The following is a 20698-nucleotide window of genomic DNA, read 5'->3' on the forward strand; positions in this document are numbered from 1 at the left end:
TTTCAAGTAAACAAGAGGATGTGAACCACAGGAAAACAATTAAGTTTACAGTAAGCCACCACATTGAATCAGCAAGTATCTTTCTAAGAAGTAAACCCTACTCTCAGATCAATAAGACTTATTGTCAGGAAAGAAAGCTTAGGATGGCAGACTAAAATTTCCAGCTTCTCAGATAGATTTTAAAAGTTAGCATTATGGTTAAACAAATTAAAATATATCTATTTACAATATATAATATATTTATTTATATGCTTTAATTAACTTTTTATTATTGTATTTTTTAAAAAAATGTGCAATCACTTCACAAGGTGACCGTGGTGTGAGCTTTTATTAAATCAATAATAAAACAAAACACTGAGAAGGAACATAAAATGAGCACAATAAAACTAGTCATGAGAATTAGATGGCACAAAACCAAGGGGAAAAAAGCTGGAATTTAATTTAACTAAGATTATAAAGTTCTGTGGTGGGGTGGAGGCTAACAGTCCTTTTCAACTTTCAATACAGTGTGACATCTAAGTAAACAGGAGCCTAGCCTTTTATGGGAAGAGCAGGGGAGATGTTTCCATCCTTGCCAAAGGGGTCACCTGTAGGGCCAATGGAAAAAAGATTTCTATTGAAGATTAAAGAGCAGCTGCATCTTGTGTCTCATATAATCCTCCAAGTAAGTGAATCCCTAGCAGGGATGAGTTTTAAGATCCAAAGTACCAGGTGGAACATGAACATTATTTCCTGGATAGGAATCAGTAATATGACCTGGCTGCCAAAATAAGTAAATAAATAAAATCAACCAATTTTAGGCTGCATCAATGAAAGCAGAGTTTCCAAATCCTAGTATCACTATAGGTAGTCCTCAACCTATGACCACAATTAAGCCCACAATTTCTTAAGAGAGCTTTGTCCTATTTTATGACCTCTCTTGCCACAGTTGTTAAGTGAATCATTGCAGTTATAAGTTGGTAGCTGGTTGTTAAGTGAATCTGACTCCCCGTTGATTTTTGCTTGTCAAAGGTTTGCAAAAAGTGCTCACATGACCTTGAGACACAATGGTCATAAGTATGAACCAGCTGCCAAGCATCTGAATTTTGATCACATGATCATGGGGATGCTGCAAAAGTTGTAACTGTAAAAAATGGTTTGTCCACACTAGTTTTCTATCATTATCATATTGTTGATCATTAGAAATGCAATTAGTTAATAGATTGATTTCAGGTTCTCTGTTTTCTAGTCTTCCAGAAAAAATCCTAGAAATATGAATAACATTAGTCTTAAACATTATGTAACTAGGTCATGAAGACCTTCAACATATTGTATTACCATTCCAAATGAAATCTTGGCTAACTAATAATTTCCAATCAAAGTCTGCATTTAGACTTGCCTCATTTTGTTTTCAGTCTCTTAAACGTTCTGTAATTACTTCCCTGTGTGTTGATAAGACATGCAACTATCTTTTGCTGAGCCTGAATTTCTAGCCCAATACATTCAATTGGGAGTAATAGTAATCCTGATTCTCTGGCAGAAAATTATCTCCTATCAGCTATTGGAAATGTTACCTGAAGGAGTTAGATTCATATTTGCTAAGTCAACTTTCCAGATGTACATCAATCTACAGCCCACTTACAAGAGCAAGCATGACAATTGTGTACTGATGGAAGTCAAGCCAACACTGTGCAGTTTTGTATACTTTGACCCAAATTTTAATTCATTGCCCTAGGATATTTTATTCAATCAAGAATTCCATACCATGTTTGTCTGAAAATAAGACAGGGTCTTATTTTCTTTTGCCCCCTGAAATATTTTTGGGCAGGTCTTGTTATTTTTGCGGTGCATGAGGCAGTGAGCATGGTCACCTCTGGCTGCTGCTGTGTTGTAATATTTTAAGAGAGGGCTTATTTCAGGGGAAGGCTTATTTTTAGCGCATGCACTCAAAGCCTGATTGGGCTTATTATCCAGGGAGGTCTTATTTTCAGGGAAAACAGGGTAGTGTCAGGCCTGCATTTATATTCCTTTTAGAATTTTGGCCTGCCACACTTTCTCTTATTTCATTATGCTGTTTCTTTAAGTATAGTCAATGGGAGGGGGATTAGAAGGAGTCGGATTTTGGAATGTATTGTTTTTCATTCTTTACTAGAAGCAAGGTCATCCTTTGTCTCCACACAGTACACCTGACCGGAAGAAGCTGGGCATGGATGCCAGCGTGGAAGAAGAAGATTGGACCATTGATGGATTGTGGGTGTGGGGACAAGATCAGAACTTTTAACTGGGTGGGATTCTGATGTAACTTCCAGAGTTGGAATCCCCACAGCACTATGCCAACATGCCTGCTTTATTAAATTGGAACTTTAAGCATAGTTTTGCCTTCAACTCTGATTTAATTCTACATGGTATTTGGAACGCTGACAGGTAGTTGCTCAGGAATGTTATAAGTGGATTAGCCCTGATCCTCTAGTTGTATTGGTGGCTTTGAGAAATGCCTGTAGACCAAAACAACAACAACCAACGGCAATAGGTAAGCAGAGAGAAGGTCCGTTGGCTTACTCAAGATAATTTTTTCAGGATTATTATGGGTTTGCTAGCTGCAGTGTAGAACAAATTAATACCCTAATAGTATGATGTTTAGTGTTAAAATGCAACTCAATGCAATATATTTATTTTCAGAAATTTTTTACAGAATATTTCAGAATTGTATTGATGAGAAAACAATCATTCAAGTCCCTGAATTTTTGGAGGTATTGTAGGAACCAGTTGAATTTTTCTAGACAAAGTTTCTAAGTAACACTTACTTGTTACTTAGAATTCAAATGAAAGAGTCTATATCCAAATAAACCAGCAAATGTCTGCCAGGAGTTCTTAGAAAACTTTATGTGTGTTAAATTAGTAATATATCACTAGGACAAGGGGTGGGGTTGAAAGTTCTTAGTAGACCTGTACAAAATAATTCCATTGATTACTTACAGTACTTATGTTATTGCATAATGAAGCCAGGCTCTGAAGAACATTTTTTTTAAAAAAGCATGTTACTACATTAAGGCCAGCTTTCTTTTTCTGAAATCTGGTTCTCAAGAGTTTAGTTTTTCTTAGAATGTATGCATAAAACAACCACTGTGCAGAAATAAGTAGGAATAAATGAACATAGTGGGCAATAAGATTCTTCACTCTGCTAAATGTTGTAGTTTGCAAGTATTTATTATCTTAGTGCTTTGTACTGTGCAATTTTATACATAATGGTATTTTCTAATTGTTAAGTTGGCTGAATGCTATTTCCAGAAAAGCAACATGGAAATGACTGGGGACTTTGAAGGACAGCCATTTCTCCTTCTATGAGGGCTGTTTAAAAGAATAAAGAAAAATAACAAATACCAAAGTCTGTATCAGATTCTGGATTTTACATCCATAAAATTATAGTAGGCAAAATTGTTTGTTTGGGGAATGCAAAGTATTAGGTCTATTCCTTTTGAAATCCTGGATGACATTGCTGCTTTATTTGGAGAAGCTCTCCTACACTTGAACTCTAGGTAACTAGCAATGCAAACCAGTTTTCCTGATTGTACTCACACATTGAAAATAACCCCGCAATGTTGTGGGAGTTTCTTTTTAAAGAACAGGAGCTCATCAAATCCGTTTTTAGAACCACCCCAAAGGAGATTCCAAAGATATCCCAAAGACTCAGATACATACACAAGTGCCCAATTATACTTGTAAAATCCACTGGGTGGAAACAGTCAACACTTTCCTGCAAACTGGAGTGTATATTGTCAGTGAGAGAGTTTTGCTGATTTTCCCTTCTTTTATATCATGCATTTCAAGCTGGAGATCCCATAAAATAGTGAGAGATGTTGGGCCAAAAGATTTAACCACTAATGTTAACTCCTTCCCTCCTCCCTCATTTCTTTTCCTAGCAGCAAAAATAAATTCTAACTGGAAGTAAATAATTTTTATTAAGGTTATTCTACTGTGATTGCCAAGAATCCTCTGTGCTTTATCCTAAAATTAGAGATACTACAATCAATTAAAATCAAAACTTTGTTCTATTGGTTTTAGGGTCTTATCAAAGAGGAGAAAAGAGGTTAACCCACCTCATAATCCCATGACAACTGTAGGCAACTTTCCTTATAAGATCTCAGTGAATGATAGTGGGGATAGAAGTTATAGAGGAAGATATTCTTTTAAGAAGCTCAGATCCAAGGCTTATATGGTCTTAGAGGATACATTTTGTATTCCACTCAGGAACATAAAGCCACCAATGCAATGCTTTCAGCACATTATAGTACCCGTAGTTGCTTTCAATTCTTCCCAAAGACTAATTTGGCTACTGAGTTCTGAGCTAAGAGAACTTTCAGAACAAGAGACAAACATTACTCATGTACAACTGCAGTAACCAATCTTGCACTACACTAGTACATTCTCACAGTAATTTTAATGCTGTTTCTTCATGAAAGGGAAGCAACTGCAAACTATCAGATCAAAGCATTGCAAGGTCCTCCTGGTTATTTTTTTGCAGTGGGAAACCATAGAGATCAAGGTCTCAAAGCACTCCTAAATTGCGTACCTGCTCTTTCTTGGAGAATATAATCTCATTGTATTGTTATATTTTTTCTCATCCAATAGCAGGCAAGTGTTCATGGGAGCCATACCCTTAATTGAAAACTTTAATTGAAAACTTTACTGAAAACTCAAGTTGATTTAACAAGAACTATATGTCACCAATTCTTTAACAATACAATACAAGAGGTAATACTCTTGATTGGACACACTAGGAATTTGTCTCCGGTGCATAAACTCTTTAGCCCCTAGCTCCAGTCCCCCTGATGCTCTTGCCAAGTGACTCCATGTATACTGGAGACAGATTAGTTTTAGAAGATTTCCTATAAGTGTATAAAAGAGCAACTATTATCAAGCAATGCTCTCTGCAGTCTACCAAAGATGTAAGAAATGAATATCTGCAAAATGGGGCCTTCTGCTCCCAACTCTCATAGAATCCAGAAAACCATCTTGGTAAACGGTACTGAAAACAGCTGAGGAGCAACATGGTTACCTAAATATCATCTATTAGGATCATCAAGGCATATTTCCCAAACTCATAGCCCACTCTGAAATGAGTCCATAAGACACGCTTCATCCAAGATTGCCCACAGCGGAGCAGTCAGTACCTTATTGATTGATCTAATCATGTAAGGTTGGAGACAACTGACAACTGCCCATCTCCCAAGATCCATAGAGCAGTGTTGGTTAATTTTTTTTGGCACCAAGTGCCAAAACGGGATTATGCGTGTGGATGGAGAAGTGCCAGAAACTGGAAGAGCAGCTTCCTGGTGTGCAGGCTCACCATCACCTGCTCTTCCAATTTCTGGCACTCCTGCACACTCGAAGACCAGTTGGCCAGCATGCATGTGCACACCAGAACCCAGAAAAGCAATGGGTGATGGCTGGCATGCTTGGAAGATGTCTCTTGTGCCACTTCTGGCTGTGTGCCACAGGTTCGCCATTATTGCAATAGAGCCTTTTGAAGAAAATATCTAATTTTTGTCTCATTTAAATAAGATAGCATTTTATCTTCGCTTTGAAAAACATTTATTATACTTACTAAGGTATCTCTAAACCATTCAGGTAAAACTTACAAGCAAAGTTGGGCAAGGATCCAGATGATAAATGATTAAAATGTTCTATTTCTTGGATGTCAGAGACTGAAATTGATATAGGCTAATTATGTGAGAGATGTTATCAGATAACTTGATAATTGACTCTGCACCACAACAGATTGGACTGAACATGAAAAAATGTTATTATAAGCCTCTGAAAACCACATAATTGAAGAGGATTCTGTAATTGAAGCAAACAGGAATAAAAGCCAATGTCAGTCTCTGTTTTGCTGCTTGCTTTTCGGCTGCCATTGAAACGGGGAGGGGGGGCATGGTATTTGGGTGGGGAATGTTTAGTGCTGGAGTGACTGTGAAAAGGGAGTTGTTCTTGCCATCTACTGCACATGCTGTGATAGAGGAGTTACCACCAAGGCCAACTGTCCGGCATACCAACCTGATGATGATTTTTGAGGGTGTCTCCCACATGATACCTGTGGGGTGCATGGATGGACTATGGGATGGGGTTACCAAGGAGAGGGGGTTGGGCCATATATTGATATCTATGATTACACACGCTTTTGTCTCAGATCTTACTTTGCCTAGCTACTACCTACTCATAACCAGTAAAAGTACTCCAGTAATTCTGCAAAATGGAGTTGAGTGGTTTCTTTCTTGGTTACTGATGGAAGCAGCCCTGACAGCCAATGTCTTGGTGAAATCTAGTAACACATTTTAAGCTTGTGAATGTAAGGCATTCAAGAAAAAGTACTGCAGTCTGTTCCTGTTACATGTGAAATCAAAGCTCAAAATTTTTAAAAAATCCAATTGTATTTTGTAGTTCCCAACAAGCATCCAGTACTTCTAGATCTGAAATTCACCTACGGATGATCTGCCTTCTTCAATAAAACAAAAACTGAAACAACAAGATGATCTGCATCATGTATTGACCCATTTTGAAATAGATTTATAGTTATTATATCTGAAAATAAGAATCAGTTTGTACTATTCCAGACAATAAGCCTCAATGTGGATATTAAGGTTCATTCAGCATCTTGTTGTCAGCTCCAAGACCACATGTGTTGGGTCAGCCATAGTGTTTACAATGGCAAACCATTCCTTGTCATCTTGCCAAGAACATTGAACTATCCATACAGTTGCTAAAAGCCAAGACTGACTCAAAGGGGCAAAAAAAGGTGATACATTATTTCCCATTGATCCTAAGATTGAGGAATGCATATTTGTTATGAATCAATTCTGTCCCAGATACCTGATAAGGAGAATATTTTGGCTCATACTCATGTCATCATTTCACCTGTGGCATAATCAGAGTAGAATAGAATAGAATAAGTTATTTATAGGCCGCCCTTTTCCCTGAGGGGACTCAGGGCGGCTAACAACTATATGGGAGGGGGGTACATACAATGACATATAGCACATATATAATTAAAAGTAGAACAACATTCATTCAACATTCGGGTGGGGGCGGATTATACTCTTTACCCCCAGGCCTGACGGGATAGCCAGATCTTGAGGGCTGTGCGGAAGGTCTGAAGGGTGGTGAGGGTACGAATCTCACGGGGAGGTCGTTCCAGAGGGTCGGAGCTGCTACTGAAAAGGCTCTCCTCCGCGTAGTTGCCAGCGGAGGAGTACCTGATTATACAAAGCTGGACATATTTTCCTCTGTTTGGTCTTTGCTCTTCTTTATCCAATATCGAACCATGAATGTCTACTAATCCATTACTAGAAAAGCAGATGAATCTAACTTTAAAAAATCTCCTCAAACATCTTCAGTAAATGAAAATAGAACCATTAATTTTTCATTAGAACTGCAAACAATAATTTAAATTATCCTAATGTATTAATATTCTCTGGATATGATGCCAGTCAGTCATTAGAAAATTGAAAGTTTGTTATACTTTTCACTTGCCAAAGAAAAGCAAATTAATCAATTAGCTTGATACTTAAAAGTCCTGGAGCTATGCGCTTTACTCTTCCCCTTCTCTAAACAAGTGAATAAATATCCACTGTCAGTTTCTGAATACAGTGATCTGCTTTATTTATTATCTGATTACTCAACTATGGAAAGCTATGCCTGAAATGAAGGAATATGATTTAAATAAAAGTTTGGGTAGAATTTTGTACATTCATACTTTGCCTGAAGTTGTAAGAACAACAAAATCAGGAAGAAAAAAGAATTCTGATTGCAGAATTAAATAACTTTTTAGTTTTCAAATAATGAGGATAATTCTCAACTCAGTTGTTTTAAAAAACTGCAATTCAAACATATATAAACTCAAAAATTAACGAAGTAAGCAGCATTTTTGGAACATTTAGGGGGCTATTTTACTAGCATTGTTCATCACCCCCGCAAGCAGCAACACAATTAATAATTGCAGGGTAGGCATGTTTTACAATCAAATATCCTCATCTTGTGCAGCTATTAAAATATAGAAGCATTGCAAGGTCTGCTGATTATGTCTCTGGAGCATGAGGCATTCTTATTTGTATTTTCTCAGGCTAAGTATTGAATAGTGTTACTGAAACTGTGGAGAATGGCCCAGAAGTACCTGGACAGACACTCCAAAGCAAGATTTGTGCTATCAAAAAGGAAGATACACACACACACATATACATACATACTAGGGGGAGGGAGGGAGGGAAGGAGGGAGAGACTGACTGACCATGGTCTTGAGAGAGACAATCTTAAAAGCTTGCTGTTTGGATTTAGACAGTCAAGATATGTACCAAGCAATGTGGTGTGTAAATAAGGATACTAGGAACTATAATAGTGCATGGGGGGGGGGGGAATTGGCATGTCTTGAATCTTTTTGTTAATGCAACCAAGTACAATGTTGCATCAGGAGACAGAAATGCTGTATCTTTCGGTGTATAAGATGCACCAAAGTATAAAAGGTAGCAAGATTTTGAAGATGATTTTTTTTTAAAAAAGTACTCCCGGGGGGGGGGGTGAGGGCAAAACGAGCAAAAAATGGCCCAGTCTATTTTTTATTTAAAAAAGGGCATGGATAGCCTTTAGGAAGCTTATAGAGTGCTGCTGGGGGGCCATTTTTCACTCATTTCTGCCCTCCCCAGCCCCCAGGAGCTCTCTGAAAGCCTTCTAAAAGCTATGCACAGCCATTTTGATAAAGGGGCGGAGTTTCAGGAGACAAAAAATGCTGTATTCAGTCTATAAGACACACCCAGATTTTCAGCCTCTTTTTTGAGAGAAAAGAGTGCGTCTTATACTCTGAAAAATACAGTAGACACATAGTTCATTTAAAAGAGAGAATGAGAAATGTATTTGAATTTGCTTAAAAGTTATTGTTTTGAGCATTACGCATATTGGTAGGGTATAAATTTATTACATGGACTTACTGAACTTTCAATAACATTATTAAACATATATTTTAAAAGAAGTGCACAGACAAATATACAGGAAATCTTTTAATAACTTTTCAAATATTTCCAATAATTTTCCAGTGCAGATTATGAAAGAATTCAGGTCAGCAGTGGCAATTCGACCCCCCCCCCTCTCTCTCTCCCTCCCTCCCTCCTTCCCTCCCTTCCCCCCTCCCTCCCCTCTCTCATCACCCTTAAATGAGTGACCTATATTTTGGCATACAACACTTTTCTTTGTGATGGTGTTTGTTTGTTTAAAATCAGAGTCATAAATTTCTGTTATGGCTACATTATCCAGTTACAAAGACTAAGCATAGCAGAACCATCAAGTGTCAAGTTATAACAGTATAAAATATAAGATGAAAAACTTGTCCTCCACCATCTAGTTTCCTTCAAGCATGTTGGAACAGCAACTTTCAGAATTCCTAACTGGAATCAATACTGAAGAATGCCAAATTGCACAAGACTCACTTAGCTGGCATAGATTGTGGTTGTTTCAGATATTCAAAAATTATCACCATGGAAGAACCTTCACCAGTTAAGTGAATTATACTAAAAGTTACCAAAGTCAGAATGGATATGTGTAGACAAGCAGCTGGGTGGAACCAATTTATACCCCACAAAATTCTGGGATGGCAATCAGCTGAAATTGGTTTAAAGTACATTAGGCACATTCATGAAACATATCTCTATTAATTCCCTTTTTCAAGGCTACAGGTCTGCCCCCTCACTGTGAAAGGTATTAATATATATCTCTACTTGAGCACATACTCCTCATGTTTTCATTTTAAAGAAAATATGGACAATATGCCTAATAAATAACAATGTTATCTTATTTACCATCACAATTATTTTTTAAAAAAATGCTTTATATCATGTTCCTCGTAGGGATTCCATGGGAAAGCATAAGCATGATATGTTAAACAAGAGTGGCATCTGTACAAAGTTAGAACATAACATAAATGTGCAATTATACTATTAACCGCACTCTCATATATGACAAGTGACAATACAGGCAGTTCTTCTGTACCTTTCAACCCTATGGAATGTTGAAAATATATCATGTTCTAGGGCTTAGTACTCTTTCTGTTTTTCTGTCTTTCAGAAAAAATAATGCTGCAAAACCTGAACAAATGCAACCAGAGAGGAGGAACTGGCAAAGGAAATTCAGGGCTAAAAATGGACCAAATCATCTGGAAGGAAAATAAAATCCAGGAAAAATTCCCCCAAGTGATCCATAAGTATTTCTTGGGAAATAGCTCAGAATGCTGCGGTATCCTCCATTCTAAGCCAGGTGATCTGAACCAGAATAGATAGTTCATCTTGGGCTTTCCAGAATATACACATATAAATGGACACAGATGCAATGTATTAATTTTGTTACACAGAAAATGCAGAGATATCCTATGACCACCGCTCATAAAGATGAGGTTCTGGAGGAATTCCAGAAGCTAATTCCTGCACACTTTCCCTACTTTGTTAATACTGATATCTAACCTGTAGAGAAATAACCTTGATTTTTGAGCTGCTGGAGTGGTAATGGGCAGAATATTGTAATTCATCTTCTGTAAGCTAAAGCCTTTCACAAGTATTTGTCTTTATTAATTTCCAGTAAGCATGGAGGGTCTTAGGTGTGGAAGACTGTTGCATGCATATAACAACTGCGTGTACATCAATGGGGCTGTGATGGTCCCACATTCTCAACTCGGATGCTCACAACAGAGTTTATTCTGTTACATGTTCACTGTTCACTGTTTTCAAAAAGAATTTTATTCCCATACTGAAAAGGTATCACATGAAAAAGCAGTCCCAGACCATTTAAAGGAAATATATGTATATTTCCAATGTCATCCAAGTGTCAAGTCAACTCCATTTAGATGACTTCTCAGGTAGGAAAATTTCTCATAGTGGCAAATCAAAACATTTACCAATGCCTGCGGATGCTTCCCTTCTTCAATAGAAAAAACATATAAAAGAATGCAGATTCCAAATTCAAGCCAGCCTCACAGGTTTTATGTCTTTCATATCACATTTCTGCTGATCTTCTGGCTCCAAATTAATGTTTGCGTCTCCATTCATTAACTCATGTCCTATGTTGTGACTTTTTGTCTTGCAGCATTGGCAAAGTGTCCTAGAATTTTCTACTAAGCTGATGCAGAGATTAATGATCAGGGCTAACCAGGCCATCCCAAAGAGGATCCACAGAGATACCACGTTCTTATACCAGCCTGGGTAAGTGCGCGTAGGGTTCATGCCTGCAAGGAAGATAAGTGGCAGAATCTTAACAGAGGCAGAAAGAAATATAGAGCACAATTTTAAAATTCTTGGATAACAAGAAAACGAAAGGTATGCTTAAGCTATAGAAAACTCAAGAGTGGACGGTATCACTTAGGTCAGCAACCAAGCCAAGAATATGTTATATATTGTGTTTAACTTTCCTGTGGCCCTTGTGTTGTCTTGTCACATTTGGGGGGGATGCAAACAATTTTCAAGAAGTGGGGGGATCCAAATAGTTTTCAAGTAAATGGGGGGGATCTAAATGGTTTTCAAGCCAGTGGAGGGAATCCAAATGGTTTTCAAGGAAGTGGGGGGAATCCAAAGGGTTTTCAACTAAGTGGGGGCAATCCAAAAAGTTTTCAAGCAAGTGGGGGGATGCAAAGAATTTTCAAGCAATTGGGGGGATCCAAATGGTTTTCAATCAAGTGGGGGGGGAATCCACTCTGGGGTTTGTTTCTCTGGCCTGTCACCTCGGTGCAAAAACTGTTTGCATTCCCCACCCCCCCACCCCCCGAAATGTGACAGGACACCACAAGGACCACTGGAAAGTTAAGCACAAATGGGTTGGGGTGTGGAGGTTGTATTTCCCCCCCTCCCTTGCTTGAAAACCCTTTGGATTCCCACCACACTTGCTTGAAAGCCGTTTGCATCCCCCCCCCCGAAATGTAACAGTACATCACAAGAGCCACAGGAAAGTTAAATACAACTGGGTTGGGGTGTGGTGGTGCACAGCTGTTGGGAAAGATAATTGATTGAATCAAAGTAACGGAGCCAACAAACCTCCTGTCTTTTCAAAGTTGTGTTGTCATGTCACATTTTTTTTTGGGGGGGGGATGCAAACAGTTTTCTAGCTTGGACTGAGACGACTGGGCAGAGAAATAAACCCCAGAGAGGAAAATCAATACGGAACACTTTCTCCTTCCCTCTCTCTTTCTCCCTTCCCTTCCTCCGATTGGTTGGCCGCTAACTCTCTCCTGAGCCCAAAAGGCTGTGGTGAGTAGTACTTCACCGAATGGCCCATGAGGAAGGTTCTGGGACAGAAGAGGCTGGGTCCCATTGCTCAGGGCGAACAGCTAGAATCTTTTCAGTGGAGGTGAAATAGTAGAGGTCAATGGCTGGGGTGGAACCCTGGGGGGCGAACAAGGGGTGGTGAAGAGTACAAGGAGAACAGTCCTAGACCCATTTCCAAATGTTTAATTACCAAGCTAGGTAACATCTTCAGCAGAATTTAGGAAGTGTCAGTGTTCTTCTGTTTATAAAGGCTTCAAGTGTGGGTGTGTGAAGTGTGGATCTTTGACGGCCTTATTAAGGATCATCTGTGAGTTATTGGTGAGTCTTGTGATTGGTCTTGTGATAAGGAGATTACATTAGGTCAGGGTCATTGGGGGGTGAATTGCTGGTGGGGGGTTGCGTTGGTTAGTTGAGGGTCAGTGTTGTCTCTGGTTGCTGTGCAGATAATTTGGATTCTGAGGAGAGGGGACACTAACCTACAAATCCAATACCTGAAGCCCTTATAAACAGAAGAACATTGACACTGACATCCCCTAAACTCCACTGAACATCTTACCTAGCTTGGTAATGAAATATTCAGAAACTAATCCACAAACTCGGAGAACGAACCACCACCCTCATCCTGCACTCGAGCTACAGATGTTCATCATTATTGCAAAAATACTTTCTTGCTGTCATAATAGCTATCTAGAGTGATTGCAAATTGGGTATCATACTTTTTTTTACTACAATAGTGACTACATTTATATTTTATGTTGTCACCATGTGGTTTTTTTGGTTCTGGTTTAGCATCCAATAAATCTAGCTACTGTGATTTACAAATCATAGTTTATGATACGGAACAGGTAATCAGTGCCATTTGTAGCTTAATGACAAGTCATGGTTAATAATATAATGGTTTAGTACAAATAGTGACTCTTCTCACAACCTTTCTCCAGAAACAAGATTATTACCATTTAAATAACTTGGGAAAAGTAAGGAACACCACTGAGGTGAAGGTTAAAATAAGCTTCTGATGACATTATCACTGCTGATCAATTCTATTCCAGCCTACATAATTCCAATTTAAGATTGATTTTCTGATTGAGGGCAAGTCTTGATGTCGCGATGACATGACATGCAATCTTGGGGCTCCAGGATTGCTGTGGATATCTCTGTTGCTGGACAGTCCTTTTTGGACCTAAACCATTCTAAAGTAACGGTGATAAAGAAGGGCATGTCCTGCTGATCTCAGGGACATTGCAAGTCCCTGATCAATCCAGGAGAAAGCTCTTTTTGCTGGCTACAGGAGAAGCAGTCAAAATGGCTGCAGAAAGTTGGGACAGTCCCCTGAAACAGAAGCAGAACAGGAGAGACAGTGTGTCAAAATGGTGAGAAAAATCCTTATTATTAGAGAAGAGAAACCCAAAAGACTTAGTTAAAATAAAATTGAAGACAGAAAGAAGTAAGCGGCGAATTAACCCTGGTTTAAAACTATCGTGTTATCTTTTTCACTTTAATTTTGTTTGTTTTCTATGCATGGACTTTTTACAAATGCCTCTTACTTTTAAACTGGACTGGTCTTTTTTCCCCTTCTTCCTCTATTCTTCTTCCATTTTTTGTATTTGTGGATTAAAAGCTTCTTTCCTCACAAGGCTTGGGGGGATCATAATCTTTAAACTTTTTTTTCCTTTTGTTCCAGAGTTCGGAGCTTAGAAAGAGAGGCAAAAAACAGAGGGAAAGAATGTAACACTGCCATCTAAAGGCTAGAGGCTTGGCAACTTCTATTAATACAAAGCTATTGGCTTTGTTTACTGAAAGGGTCAGTGGCTATACAGGTGTTTCTTTGAAGGAAAGAGAAAGCTTGGACCTGAAAAACTTTACTGAACTTGTTTGAAAAAAAGCAAAACCTTTGGATGTTTTAGTGGCAGTGTCTATAACATGGAAAAATGGCCCAATATGAAGCAGAAAAGGGACTAACATTAAAAAGAATTATGCTAGAAATTCAAAAAGTCTTAATAATCACAGAGAGAATTGAAAAGAGACTTGAAATTATAGATCAAAATAAAGAAAGTACAGAGGGAAGAGTTGAGAATACTTATAAAACAACAATGAAATTTGAGAACAGAGTTCAAAAAGCCACAGAGACATATGAAAGTGATAAGAAAATTGTTGACACTGACAGCAATTTGAGAGTGGAGAGAAATGATAAGTGCAAAATACAGAGAGATCGATGAACTGGAACTCTACCTCAGATGTCAAAACATAGATGAAGAAAAGGGAGAACATTTGGCAGAAAGAATGAGAGTAATTTCGGCAGAAGCACCAACGATAACAAAAATCAAGCTGATGAAAGCAACAGGTAGAGGGTTTCAAATCTTTATAAGATATGCAATGAATCACAAGCTGTCAAGAGAAGTCCACGTAAGACTTATTAAGAAAACATTTAGAGTACAGATTCTACAAATGGCAAGAGATACTGGACTGCACTATTTCTGGAAGGATACAGGATGATGAAATGAAATGTCACAATAAAATTTAGTTAAATGTAGTTAAATTTTGAGTACTATGTATAAGACAAAGTAAGAATAGCTATAGTCAAATAAATGATCAATAATGATAATAAAGCATTTATATATACTAGATTGATAATATGAAATTTTATACAAACTGTAAGTGAGGATGATGGAGATGATGTTGAAAAACCTTTTTATAAAAGATAAATAATTCTATATAGAATATAATATAAAGATGCAATATCATTGAATGATTTAAGGATGATGTAATGAAATGTCATAATATAAATTTACTTCAAATTTAATGTTTTATATAAAAAGGATGTAATAATAGCTATGCTTAATGGATGTTTAACAATTATAACAATTTGTATACATGTATATTAGATTGATGATACTAATAATAGAAAAAATTAGAGAATGTTATCAATGCTAAAATAAGAATAGGATATAAAAAAAATCTTTATTATTGGATATATTGAAGATGATATAATGAATCATTATAGTATAAATGGATACATATTTAGAATACCTTGTTCAAAATGGAGAAACAAGTGATAATCAAACAAATGAATAATAATAATAATAATGTATACAAAGATATTTGATTGACAATATGTGATTTTTGATAAAGCTCAAGTGATGACTATGGAAAGGATGCAGAAAGACCTTGTAACCAATCAACACACTGTATGCAGTTGAAGAGGTTTTTATGTCATATGTTTTGTGTATTTGTGTTTGTTTGAAAACAAAAATGTTATTAAAAAAAGATTGTTTTTCTTCCACACAGTTGTGAAAGTGAGAATAAAAGTTAAACGTGCTTTTTAGAGGAGTCTGATAAATGAGATTTCCATGCAGCGCTTACTATGTTTTACTTGTCTCATGAAGATGCAAACTATCTAGTTTTGATTGTATAATTGCTATTAGGCTGGAATAAAAATGGCTACCAACCAAGTCCACATTCTAGAATATTATGCATACCTTCCAATTTAAACCCCCATTAAACCAAGCTGCTTTGCTATCAACATAAATGATGCACATAAATGCATCCCAAATTGAATCAACCTAAAACACCTCACATATCAGAATTCTTTTAAGCAATGTATCTCCTGTTGCATGAGGAAGGCACTTGTTTTCCCACAACTGACCAAAGAATCAAGAACTTCCCTCAGAAAGGAAGGTACCTCCACCAAGCAACTTATCTGGAAAAATGAAGTGAAAAACATTATCTCCTAGGTGACCTGTGTAAACAAGCACATAAATGATCCTTTGCTTTTGAGAATATCACATTCAAGAAGGCCATTCCTTTTCATTGATAAAGAAGCAAATGTTTGCACACCCTTAAAATAGAATGAACTTTGATTTTATTTACTGAACATAAACTTGAGAAGGCATGCTTTTGTCCATGACCATGTTTTCTTTTGAGTTACTAGGGAACTTGTAAATCTACCCCCTACTCCACCCCTCAAACAAATGAAGTTTTAATTGGTATAAGATACTTACCGATGACATAATCTCCAAAGCCTATTGTACTTAAAGTTATGAAGGAATAGTAGAACCCTTCTTCATAAGTCCAGCCTTCTATGGCAGTAAACAGCAAAGGTGGTAACAAAAGAAATAATAAAAGGCCAGCACCCAGGGCACAGGTCCAGGTCAAGACAACTGCTCCCTTCTAGCAAGCAATAAAGAAACAAAAAATATAGGTGAGATCAGACAAGAAGTAGGATATAGATTACATCTTTCATTAAAGAAGATACTGGAAAAATGTGCATTGAATGAATCTGCAGGCCAGGCATGTAATCCTATTAAATTTCTGAGGAGGTCAAGAGACAAATCTGCTTTCTGTTGACAGAGAAGAATGATTCAGGACAGATTCATTCTTCTCTGATCACCCAGTATATTGCTGAAATTTTCTTTCTTCCAGGGAAACTTTTCCTGAACAGATTTGGCAGACATTTGGAAGAGAAAGACGCATTGCATTAGAGTCCTTGCATAATACTGTATTTAGCCCATTCCACATGGGCCAAAGAACATTTTGATTCAATTCAATGTGTACCATCTGAACTGACTGATCTTTTTTTTAAATGCAGCATTCCAATTTCCTAAGTGATTATTTAGATCAGCTAAAATGGAGATGTGAATTAAGTATAGTACTGATAGTTTTTATCCTTGCAGGTCAGTTTTCTAGGCTTGTACAATCAATTTCACATGCTGTCCGAAACAGGAAAGTGATTGCTGTTGGTTTATTCATGCAAATATTAGACTTTGATTTGAAATCTGCTGAGTAAACCACCATCAGTCCATAGATTTCAGTTTCACACATTGTGAAAGATCAAGAATCCATGGGAAAGAGGGAAAGAACAGGAAGAGGCAAATTGCCCTGACCTTCATTGCTTACTTTATATATTTAGACTTATTAGGATACCTGGACCTTGGCTTTAGATCTGATATGAACTCAAGACTCAATCAGATTTTCAGAGTATCTAATATTTAGCCTACGTAGGGCTGCCTACCTGGGCTACAAAGATCATAATGACTATAATGACAAAATGTTGCAAATAATTAAACTTTCTGGGTCTGAGTATCTTTCTGCTAAAACATCAGAGCATTTGGGAAGGCCCTTGAATGATTCCTCTAAAACAGGGGTGTCAAACTTATGTTGTCATCACAGTATCACATGACATATCAGGACTGCCCCCCCCCCTTGCTACCTGGGCATGGGGTGTGGCCAGCAAGTGATGCATCTGGCCCACAGGTTGGGAGTTTGACAGCCTTGCTCTAAAACCTGTCATGTGAAAAAGTTAACATACAGCCTTCCTCATAAAGCTATGTTCTCTTGTGTCAGCAGAGCAACCTTTTGCCTGTGTTCCCATGATTTCTGACTATTTGGGTTACTTATGAAGAAGGGCTGGTGATGCATTGTCTCGGTTTAAAAGAAGCCCTTTGATACCTTCAATTTTTCTAGGTTTGGATTTGATCAGCTTTTGACTCAGTAACCTCAACTTTACAGACAAGAAGCAGTACATTCTTCTTCTCAAAGTTTCCAGAAAAATTGAAAGCTGCTTAAGATAAGTTTAAAAGAAGATGATTAATAAGATATGGCCACAAGAATGCATTAAAGAGAATTCTCACAAATGAGATACCACCAGTTTTACAGCAAAAATGTTCTAGCTTCCACTTGCATTAGCAAAACCACATTTAGCATCAAAATGGATATGTACACATGGTCCATTTCTTTCTCCATCAGGGTAAGAGGATCCTTCTGGAATTTTCTGACCCCACAAATGTCTACACATTTGTAAGTTGGGAAGAATCATCCAAAGCATGTTTTCCATCAACTTAATACATTTTCACTAAGCATTTGTAAATGTTAAAGTTCTGGATTATGATTCCTACCAACCAGAGGCAGTCATTGATGCAGAGAAAAAGCTTGAAATTGGGATGTAATTGCTATTTCTCTGTAGAAGCTGATGTTGATGCAGTAGCCAGTCCCAAGCAAAGCCTAGACTTGCACAATTCTTCAAAAATACTAAAAATGCTATTTTACCATTGCTATATTCAGGGAGGGAACAGGAGTGTGTATATGTGTCATATTTTCTGGATACTTGGAACCAGAGATAATGGTAGATAACCTGAGGAATGTGAGGCTTGGGCAGACATAATATAAGAACAAAACATAGAAGGGAAAAGGCAAGTGACGACAAGCCAACTTTTTGCTGACGGAAGACAGAAAACCGAAAGCAAAACTTACTGTTTAATACTGAGTTATTTGTCTGTGAAATTATAGCCAAATGCTTGTATTATATTTTGGTGAGGCTTCTTTTTTGCCTTACCAAATACATTTTACTCTTTAAATGGGGCATTTCTGCATAAAACCAACAAGTTTTGCAAATTGGTTAATCACTGCAATATAACAGCAACTCCAAAATGTTCTAAAGTTTCTAGAAAGAAAAAATATTTCCCCATCTCTGCTCCACTCTTATAGCTAGTGAAACATGAGTTAAAGGATGTTTTTGCCCTCATGCCCTTATTATGAACTCCCTAGGGGCATGCAACTGGCTATTGTGGAAACAGTCTACAAAGTCTCTTCTTATTCTTCATTTAAAAACGTACTCCCAAGGCTTAAAACACTTTTTTAAAGTGTGCATTTATTATGCTTATTCATCTCTCTCTTACACCAAGTTTGTTATGGTCTTCCTGCTGTTTAGGATTGCAGATCCAGCAACTCCCTGAGGCTTGCTAGGTCTATAAACCTAAACAAACATATATAGAGAGATAAGTGAGACTAATTTAATTCAATAGAAATTTGTTTCAAGTAAACACATTAAAATAGGCCATTTAAACATGAAGACAAGTGAAGATTTACATCTGAAATTTGAAGGCTTTATTAATAGGAACAACACAATGGAATGATATGATTATTTAGATAGCTTTTGTTGCTGCACCATAGCTCTGCCTACAACAAATTTAAGTTAAACCAGTTAAGTCAGTGGTATTTTCACGGACATTCTTGCTTTTTTTAGAAAATGGCATGAGTAAATTGTCCAGGATTGCCAAAGTGATTCACAAGAATTTATTGTTTTATTCTTGTTGTAAAATGCTCAGAATTTCTTGCTTGTGAATTGGGTGGCTTAGATTAAATAAACAAACACATAAGAATACCCAGATCTCTTACCTGCACTGGAACTTCACATCCAGATAGAAGGTACATAGATGCACCCCAGAGAGCATCAGCTGTCCTATCCTATTCAGAAGAATGAGGTTTAAGGGAATCCCAAAGAGGGCAAAGAAGATGCAGAACACTTGTGAAGCTACTGTATTGGGGCTCAAGTTGCCATAGCCTGAAAGGAGAAGAATAAGGTTTGATCATTGGTATACCAGGAATTAACATGATAATATAGCAGTAATCTATGTCCATGATATTGGCAAAAATATTATCTGTAAGCTTTGCAAAAATATTTTGCAGTATTTCAGCTTAATAAGATTGTTGTCCAACATGTTAGACATAAGGGGGGAAATGAGAAGCCAAACAGTAAAAGCCAAGATATCAATCAGAAGATTCTCATACATGAAAAAAATAGTAGCTATATGGAAGAAATTAGATGAAACATGCTTTACATTAGTAAATGTAAATAGAAGTACCACATTACTTCTATTATCAGTTCTATGTAAACAAACACAATGTACAGCAATTAATGGTTAAATACTACTGGTATAAAACAAACAAACAACAAACAAACCTATTCTCCAAAGCACCTGAAGGCAGGAGAAGAAGCAATGGATGGAAATTAATCAGAAGAGAACCAATCTAGAACTAAGAAAAAAATTCTTGACAGTGAGTACAATTAACCAGCGGAATGACTTGCCTTTATATGGAGTGAGTGCTCTATCACTGGAGGCTTTCAAAAAAGGCTGGACAATTGTTTATCTAAAATGGTATAGGGCAGTGGTGGGATTCAAATATTTTTACTACTGGTTCTGTGGGTGTGGTTTGATGGGTGTGGCATGGCTTGATGGGTGTGGCTTGGTGGGCATGGCAAGGGTAGGATACTGTAAAATCCCCTTTTCCTCCTGATCAGCTGGGACTCCGGAAGCAGAGAATAGATGGAGGTGGGACCAGTCAGAGGCGGTATTTACCAGTTCGCTGAACTACTCAAAATTTTCACTACTGGTTCTCCAGAACTGGTCAGAACCTGCTGAATACCACCTCTGGTATAGGGACTCCTGCTAGAATATGGGGTTGAACTAGAAGGACCTCCAAGGTATTCTATTACTAAGAAACATCTATTTACAATTATTGATGGACTTTGTGGCTCTGAACCTGATCCTGGTATGAGAGGATTCATATAAGCAAGGTTCGCTGAGCCTTATCCACTGGATACTAAACAATAGTTTTTTGTTACATGGGAATACAACTTCTGTTAGTATAAACCTCAC

At 37.4% G+C, this 20698-nt stretch overlaps 1 protein-coding gene across 1 annotated transcript in view; it reads right to left on the bottom strand.

Annotated features, from left to right (window-relative positions):
* Positions 1-10551: 10551 nt before the first annotated feature.
* KCNK17 (potassium two pore domain channel subfamily K member 17) overlaps positions 10552-20698 on the bottom strand; it is a 31838-nt gene continuing 21691 nt past the window's right edge. Inside the window, exons 3-6 of the mRNA XM_032216052.1 lie at positions 19443-19602; positions 18975-19006; positions 16265-16405; positions 10552-11233 (exon numbers count right to left, since the gene is read on the bottom strand). Coding sequence (XP_032071943.1) covers positions 10971-11233; positions 16265-16405; positions 18975-19006; positions 19443-19602 — 596 coding nt within the window. The 3' untranslated portion in view covers positions 10552-10970. The remainder of the gene's footprint in view (positions 11234-16264; positions 16406-18974; positions 19007-19442; positions 19603-20698) is intronic.

The sequence above is a fragment of the Thamnophis elegans genome, chromosome 4 (genome assembly GCF_009769535.1).
Source record: "Thamnophis elegans isolate rThaEle1 chromosome 4, rThaEle1.pri, whole genome shotgun sequence".
NCBI lineage: Eukaryota > Metazoa > Chordata > Lepidosauria > Squamata > Colubridae > Thamnophis > Thamnophis elegans.